The following is an 8666-nucleotide window of genomic DNA, read 5'->3' on the forward strand; positions in this document are numbered from 1 at the left end:
AATAGGTCATTATTCTTTCCAAAACACAATATTATCACTATAAACCCATTGATAATCATAATATAAGGAATAATCTTTGTGTCCTTTGAAATGTATTTTCTAGATAAACTTTATTAACTTTTTGATTAAAAAACAGCTGCAAGACGTTTGCTTTCAAGATTCATTTTTTACGTGATTGAAGGTAGTTTGTTGAGATTAAAAGGGAATAATTCCCCCTTTGGCATCAGCACCTGTTGGACGGTTTTGGTTTTTAACATCAACTTCTTTAAAAAAAATAATATATGAAGCAATATTTCAGGTCAAACTGCACAGACATTTTCCAGTTTAAGTTTGAGAATTCTAAAATGTCCCTGGGTTCGGTATTGTAAAGGAAAGATTTTGGGTCCACAAGCCATACCAGTTGAGAACCACTGCATTTTAGAAACCAAGTATTTCCACATATCCATGTATTTATCCAGAAAAAAAAAAAAAATAAAAAAAAATATATATATATTTATATATATACTTTATTGTTGCAACCTGAATAAAATTTTAATAAAACCGTATTACACAAATCTTTTCTGTTTAGTCCTTTCACAACAAACAAAGTACGGAGTAATCATATTTGACATTGAACTGAACATGAATGGAAAAGAATTTTCAAAAGCCTCACTGAGTAGGGCAGTCAAAACATAGTTTATGTTTTTCTCCTTTACAGTAAACTACACTTCAGAAAACGCACACACACACACTTGAGCATTGAGAGAAATCAAATTATTCTAGCTGGAAAATTACTGATTAATGCATCACATAAAGCTGTGTCGCTGTAAAGAAGAGAAACCTATAGGATAAAGACAAATTTGTTCAACTAAAGAAAATCAAATCATTTAAAAAGGTTCCCATGTAAACAGCTTGGTCCGGTCACAAAATATATCTACACCTTCTTTATTCCTCCTATTATTGTGATTCTGAAGTCAATTGAAGTTTATCAACGGTTTTGATTTTAGGTGTTTTATTGCTGTTCTTTGACAATAGTTTTGGCATTTTACCTTGTATTACCAAATAAGAAAAATACAAGCACAACCTAAACTATTTTGTAAGTTATTTTGTACAAAACGAGAACAGGGAAGTAGTTGACTGGGAGCTGGGGCTTCATGTACAAAGACTTTGGAGTGTGTGGAAAAAAGCATCTGCACAAAAATATTCAAATGTATAAAATCACACATTTCCTTCGAAAGTGCAAACCTGCCTGGAATTATATCTATAATCATAATTAAATTGGAGTCCGACCGATATGGTATTTTTAGGGCCGATGTCAATATCAATATTGGACCAATGACTGATATCGGCCGATATATGAAATATGAACGTTGATATACACACGACATATTCTGTACATGAACACAAATTTGTATAACAACCAAAATATGATTCAAGACAAAGATGCCGAACACTTCTAAATTAAAATAAGGACCTTAATTTAGTCACACTGTCAACATACCAATTGTATGTAAAGTCACTGATAAATAGATAAAAAGGCAATCTTGTGCAAACTGTATTTCCGAAATAGAATGTAAAATGACTATTAAAAAATAAAGTTGTTGAAACCCTTCTGTGTTATAATTGTGTAATCAGCACAGAGCAACAAAATTTAAGCGCACAAAAAAGTTACAACATTGGTTTCATATTGTAAACCGACAGATTAATCGGCCGGGCTATTGACTGATGCCAAATTAATTGACAATAGCTCAAAAAGGCTTTATAATCAGCCACACCGATTAATCCGCCATACAGATAATTTGATCGGGCTCTAATTTCCACTCTGCATAAATCTACCATGACTAAGTCAGAAAATATGAGATATTTTACAGAATCAGTTAATATATATCACTTTTTAAATTAAATTTCTGCTTTAGTGAAGGAAGTCTACAACCTGCTATTCTCATCTAAGTGAACCTGAATCAATAAGGTTTCTTGTGATGCATGTGTGTTTGACAACACGACACCGCCACCTTCTCCAGAATTTCTCTAGAAAAACATATGATTTTGTTTGGTTTTATATTTTCTGCCAACTTAAAACTAAATTTAAACATTGTAACTACAAAACAAAATTTTCATTAAACAATGATTTACGCATGCGGAGTGGTGGCCTGACGGTTATGCAAGTGGATTTGTAACCAGAGTGTTGCTGGCTCAAGTCCCACCGTGGGTCATAGTGATGGACACTTGAGCAAGACCTTTTACCCCAACCTTGTACTGCAACCTCAAGGGGGCACGAGGAAAATAAATGAAAAGATGGTATCAGGGAAGGATGGAGCAGTATTTTACTTTTGAGTTGAAAATTTTAAGTTTTCTTAAAGTTGACTTGCCTTCATTATAAGTTGGACTAATGCAAAACATTGGTTTGATAACTATGAAATGATGAAATCAATTGAGTGAATCAAATTTATTAACTTTAACATAACTTGAATCATTTAGGTGTTACCAATTGAAACAATTCAATTAAGTTGGTCAAACTGTTTACTTTTTTCAGTGTACAGTGAATTAGAGACATTCCCCACTGAAGTGGAGGCACAGTGTCCTCCTGTATCTCTACCATAATGTGTCTATCATCAATGTGTGCACCCTCCTTAAACAACCCCCATCCGTTAAACACGCCAGTATATGAAAAAAGATATCAAAGATTTTGACTCCCGTTTAAAGATTAAATAGGCTTCCTCATTCTATCGTTTTAAACCAGTCAGAGAAACAGGAGAGGACGCTGCACATTTCACTTATGATCATCCGGAAAAGGACGTACGCAACTTCACTTTGTACGTGAAGCCCCATGTCTCTTTAAATGACTCATATTTGACATGAATAATTAGATAATCCATAGCATTCAGCACCTTCATACTTCTCATATTTTATTTAACATTTAGATATTGTTTACATCATGTATTTTAAATGCTGGCTTCAATAGAATACATCAATAACTGAGAAGCTTTTATGTTCTATCCCGCAAAGCCTCTGAATCCACATTTGTAGAAGAGATGTATCAAAAATAGGTGTATAACCACTAAACAGCCTTAGATGAGCACTGATGAAGCAAATGCAAGGACTCAAAGATAGAAATCAGTTTTTTAAAGCAGTTAAGCTAACCAGTGATTGGTTTTGAATAAAGCTCGTTTTCCCTAAACACATTGGGGCAGATCTACTAAAGGTGCGGCGCGCTTAATATCAGGAGGAAAAAAGTAAATACATTATTGTAGCATGTACAATCAAATTGATCAAACCAATAGCTGTTTGCAGTGCCTATTTGTGCATTTACATTTAGCACGTTCCACAGGCAGATGTTCCCACAGTGATGGCTGCAAAGATAAGACGCAGGGAAACCGAAAGTCAACAAAAAAAATGGATGTTTGTTAATATTCGAGTTGATATTTTTGGTATCAAAAATAATTTATCAAATATTATTTAAATAAAACTATAGTCTATAATAACAGCCAACTAATGAAAAATCTGTGTAAATTATGTGAGGTATAATAAAACATTATATAGCTCTTGTCAGAGTGTCAGCCCAGAAACTTTGCTGACCAGGTGCGTGATGTGCACAGCAATGGTAAAAGCTCTGACCTACTGCAAACTGCTTTCTTTGTTGCTGCATCTCAAGATCAATGGCATCAACAGTTTCTGGCCTTTACAAGATGCTTATTTGGGGCACATTTGAGAAGTACAATGAACAGACATTAAAGTGTATAAAAGCAATAATACATTTAAGGAAAAAAAAAAACACATTGTTTATATATATATATTAGCCGAATTGAATAAAATGGCATGTATTTTCTAAATTAAATAATTGAGCAGAGAGGGAACTGCAACTGCACTTCCAATTCAACAGCTTCAAATTTGATTTTGAAGCTTTCGCCCACTCAGCCGTCCTGCATTCTCCATGTTGAACACTTAACATGGGCAAAATGCTCATTTAAAAAGTACAGTCTCATACCACATCTGCATGGGCACTGATTTGAGCTAAAAAATGAGTGAAATAGCGCAAAAGGTATTTAAGTACACAAGAGTTTTTGCGCCCGTTATTTCAGATTTTAGTATATCTGCCCCTTCACATCATAAACATTTTCTGAATATAAATAAAATCACTCGGTGTCGGAATATGTATGGTTGTTTTTTCCTTGTTCAACCTCAATAAACTCTGATGTTTCGTCTGCGACTTGCCCAGGGATACGAAAATCCATTGGTAAGGGCTGTGCTGGCTCAGGTGACTGGGGGAGGGCAGCAGGGCCGCACGCCTCTGCCTTAGGACTAGAAGTGCTGTTTGAGTTTTGAGGATCTAAGTTACAGCCTGTACCCTGAAGAAACTGAAGGAAATTCTCTTCTATGGATCCTTCTCGACTTGGTAGTCTGTCCTCCACCTCCACCCCTGCATGACCAAATAAACATGGCAAGCGTTTACCCAACTCCTCCCGGATCTGTCTGTTGAGACAGCCGTAGAAAAAAGGATTGGAGGCAAAGCAGAAGTAGCCAATCCAGGTTACAACCTCTTCCAGCGAGGCCAGTGTGGCTGGGGGGCTGGCAGAAAAAGCTGAATATAAATGGAACGTAAAGTAGGGCATCCAGCAACAAAGAAACTGTCCACCGACTGCTGCTAACACAGCTGCAGCTTTCCCGCCCCCGATAGGGCGCTGTGGAGTGGCTCTCTCTGTCCCAGAGCTTGTAACCATTGTGGAGCGACTGCTGAGGGACTCTGACCGCTGCCGACGAGGCGTGTTCATCCAGGTGGGCAGAGGTCTGTGATGCATGGCAGCTACTCGGGCCACTTTAAACATGTTGCAGTACACAACCAGAATGACCAGCATTGGGCACATGAAATACACTAGAGTGAAGAGAACCATAAAAACCAATCTGTTGGATCCTCCCCCCGTCCAGTGTAGTGAGCAGCGTCTCTGGCCCTGCACAGGAGATGTTGGGACATTCACACTACCTCCTCCTCCAACTCCACTACTCTCCAGCAGAGGCAATTTCCCTCCTTGGAGAAACCAAGCGACTAATGGCAGAGCAGACATGGCCAAAGCTTTGACCCAGATCCCCACCAGAACTGAAGCTACCAGACCCACAGTCATCTTCACTTCATAGCGCATCGGATGTATGATATAGTAGTACCGCTCCACGTTGATGACAGAGATTGAAAGAATGGCAGCACTGACGAGGCACACGCTGAGAAAGAGGTAGCTCCTGCACAGTAGCTCCCCAAAGAAGGCTCGGCTAGATAGCATGCCGAGGGGCATCAGTATCAGGGCTGCCAGGAGGTCCACTGCACACAGGTGGAAAACAAAGGCAAACTTGTGCAGCTGCGGAGCCTTGGCAATTACGGTCATGACGGCCACATTACCCACCACAGCAAGCAGATCCATGAGCAGCATAGCTAGCAGGGCTAGGGTTTGGGACACAGCCCAGGCCTCCGGTACTAAGGAGGCAGACACGTTGGACGTGGGCTGTGGGGCAGTGTGGGAGGAGTTCCACATTGGATCCATTGGAGGACAGGATGCGGTGGGCCGCGGGATCAGTCACAGGCCCATCACCCATCCTTCAACGCCAGGAAGTGCGATCAGTAAACAGGGTGTTAAAAGAGGGTGCAAAGCTGCTTCTTAGTCCAGAAGTCGACGCTCTGACTGTCATGAGTATCTGATTTTGTGGCATCACTTACAGCCCACCTACAAAAAAAAAAAAAATAGATGAAGAGAGTGAGCCGAGAAGGGTTGGCTATGTTTGAACTGTTACAGGAAACATTAGGTACATTCAAACTCTGTTATTATGATGAAACCCATCTTGTTGTTTTTTGACTGTAAGTTCAACTCTTGGTAGGTAATAAAAAAAATCAAAAGTTTTACATTGTAGGCACCCGTTCGATACCTGTAATATTTGCAATCTTACTAATAAAAAGTCATTTACAGCCTTAGAATTAAATAGAAAAAGCAGCAGATCAGTCGCCCGTAAAGTGAGCATGAACATGTATTGGTGTGGCTCACAGGAACCTTTGTAATAGAAAATGGAAAATAATAGATTACCTACACACATTTCTACATAAATGAACCTTGTCTGATCTTCAACAGCAGGGGCCACTTCTCAGGCACACATCCTGTCATGATCACAGGCTAACAATGCTATCACTGAGTAAGTAATAGACTTCTGTATGACAGGGTATAGATGCAAAGATTTAAGAAGACAGGACTGCATGTTTCATTGAAGATATAAACTAGCGGTGGAGAAAATGTCTTGTGTGCTGCTGTAACCACACTTTAGTAGGTATAGTTGTTATGCATCACACAAAAATGGGCTTATATGTCAAGATTAAAGAGAAGCTCGTTGGGTCTTGTTTTTTTTTCTTCATAAATCAGTCAATACTCCCACGGATCCAAATATGAGTGGAAACAGACTAACGGTGTCCATACCTTATCAATGATGGGCCTTACCGAGCAGCATCTGTATACATCACAAGGTTAATTTAAGCATTCAGATCTGTTCATGTCTCAAAACCTACTTATTTATACATTTTTATCGATGCATGGCATCCACTGTAAAACTTAACCCACAGCCTCTGTATCCAAATAAGGATGACATGTATGCATTTGCTGCAGTCAGTAGTACATTATCAGCAGATGAGAGAAAGAGTTGTACAATGTGGTGATATCCAGGGAGGAGGATGGCAACGAATATATAGAGTACGGTGTACCTGAATCTGAGTAGTCCCTGATGCTGCTGCTGTCAGCTTCCTTATGTCCTAAAGAAAGAAGACCTGCTTTAGCTCCCACTGCTGAAGTGCACTGTGGAAATCAGGCATTGCACCTTGTAGATGCTGCTAAGGTACTTCCCACTGTAAGAGCCTGATTCTCCTCCCATCTCTTGATCTGCAGATTCCTCCCTGAGTGTCTACAGCTGTGGCAACACAATCTCTTCTGTGACAATCCTGATTGAAATGGTTGCATATGCATCAGCTCAGCCTCTGCCTCCCCCCTCCACTCACACTCGCTGACCGCAGAGATGGAGCAGTAGGTGGTGAGAAAATGTACCAAAGCTGCTGTCTCCACAAGGTCCTAGTGCCCCCCTAAACATTCACGTTTGTGTGTTAAACACTGCTGTGCAGGGTTGGGGGTTAATTGCATTGTTCAATTACAATTACGTCTTCAATTATCCATGGTAAATTACAAATAAATTATGATTACAGTGACCAGCATTTTTTTTTCCCAATTACAATTCAAATTACTTTTCCACTGAAAGTCAATTACAATTATGTTCTCAATTACTAAAGTTCAAATTCAATTAATCCCAATTACTAAGTCTTTAAATAAATAACCCCACAAATGTAACATTCCTCTTGTGTTAGCTTTCTGTTAGCATCTCTTACGATAACATGTCGGTTCTGACCCATGTCTTAAATCAGCTGTGAAATACACGAATAAACATTATCTTTTATCCAATTTGGTTTTTATCTCTTGGTTACCTTGTTACTTAGACTCCATAAAAAAATGTTGGGATTAATGTCTTTGGTTTGGACATCTGAGTCTTTGTTCTGTCAATATATTAAAAAAAGAAAAAAAAAAACAAACCTAAAATTTTCAAGAGAACTGAAATGTAGTGGGGAAGCTTGATATGAAACATTTTAATAGTTGTTAACTACGTATGTGTAACCGATAGAACTCTAACATGGTTCCCCAGGTTTGTTTTAATTAAATAAGTTTTTATTTAATTTCCATGCCAATTACAATTAGTCAATTATCTGAATTCAAATACAATTCATTTATGATTACAACACAAAATTACAATTATAATTACGCCATAATTGTAATTAATTATTGATAACAATTATAATTGACCCCAACCCTGCTGCTGCGTTATATGCATTTTTAAAGAATAATTCAGGATGTGGCAATTATGTGAAAACTCAGGATGACAAATTGTAATGCAGACCTTTATACCATGATATGCAGTTTGGTGTGTTGTTAGGCACATGTAGAGCAGGATAAAGTTGACATGGACCTGCTGGATGTAACTGATTGAATTTTCTGTGCAAAAACGTCTAGAATAAACTCCAATCAGAAATAATCTCTTCACAGATACAACAGCTACGTTTATCCTCATGTCTCAAAGATGTTATTCATCTATCCTTATGTCATCTCTTCAAAAGCAGTTGTATGTTTGAAGAAGAATGACAGTCATGCAAAGTAGCCGCTATGAATATTTATAGTGGCCTCTGGTTTGTTAGTAAATCAGCACTCTACATGTGCTCAGTATAAAAATAGACCTTGTTGAACTATACTTGTGTTCATAATGATTTGGGTTGTAATTTCTAGGATGGAAGTGCTCAGGCACAGGATTTACTGAGACAGTGACACATCAATTAGGTTGGGCTTCAACTTTCACCATCCACCAAACTGGTGCTCCTGTTGCCACGGTGATCTCTCTCCTGGCCATGTTGAGAATGGACAATAAAACCTCGGTTATTATTGATAAGGCAAAAGAGCAGTAGGCATGAAAATGTTGAGTCTGGTCTAATTTTGACATTTGCATTTGTATTGGTTGCCCATTATAACTCCTGTTAAAACATATTTGCATTTGATGTAAATCACCTTGAATTACTCCCAATTTACCATTGTGCTCCCGTACACATTGCACTATGAAGAGTAGATACATGT

At 38.3% G+C, this 8666-nt stretch overlaps 1 protein-coding gene across 1 annotated transcript; it reads right to left on the reverse strand.

Annotated features, from left to right (window-relative positions):
• Nucleotides 1-523: 523 nt before the first annotated feature.
• Nucleotides 524-6968, reverse strand: LOC114463348 (G-protein coupled receptor 61-like). Its single transcript, XM_028446854.1, has 2 exons — nucleotides 6707-6968; nucleotides 524-5687 (listed from the first exon to the last, which is right to left on the reverse strand). Exon 2 carries the CDS (start codon nucleotides 5505-5507, stop codon nucleotides 4113-4115), a length of 1395 nt encoding a protein of 464 aa, XP_028302655.1. The 5' UTR covers nucleotides 5508-5687; nucleotides 6707-6968; the 3' UTR covers nucleotides 524-4112.
• Between the last annotated feature and the right edge of the window lie 1698 nt (nucleotides 6969-8666).

Source organism: Gouania willdenowi, chromosome 5, assembly GCF_900634775.1.
Source record: "Gouania willdenowi chromosome 5, fGouWil2.1, whole genome shotgun sequence".
NCBI classification, from domain to species: Eukaryota; Metazoa; Chordata; class Actinopteri; order Blenniiformes; family Gobiesocidae; genus Gouania; species Gouania willdenowi.

Bases quoted from the DNA above. Each gene is read 5' to 3' on its own strand.
- LOC114463348 (XM_028446854.1), bottom strand. From the start codon at position 5,507: ATGGATCCAATGTGGAACTCCTCCCACACTGCCCCACAGCCCACGTCC.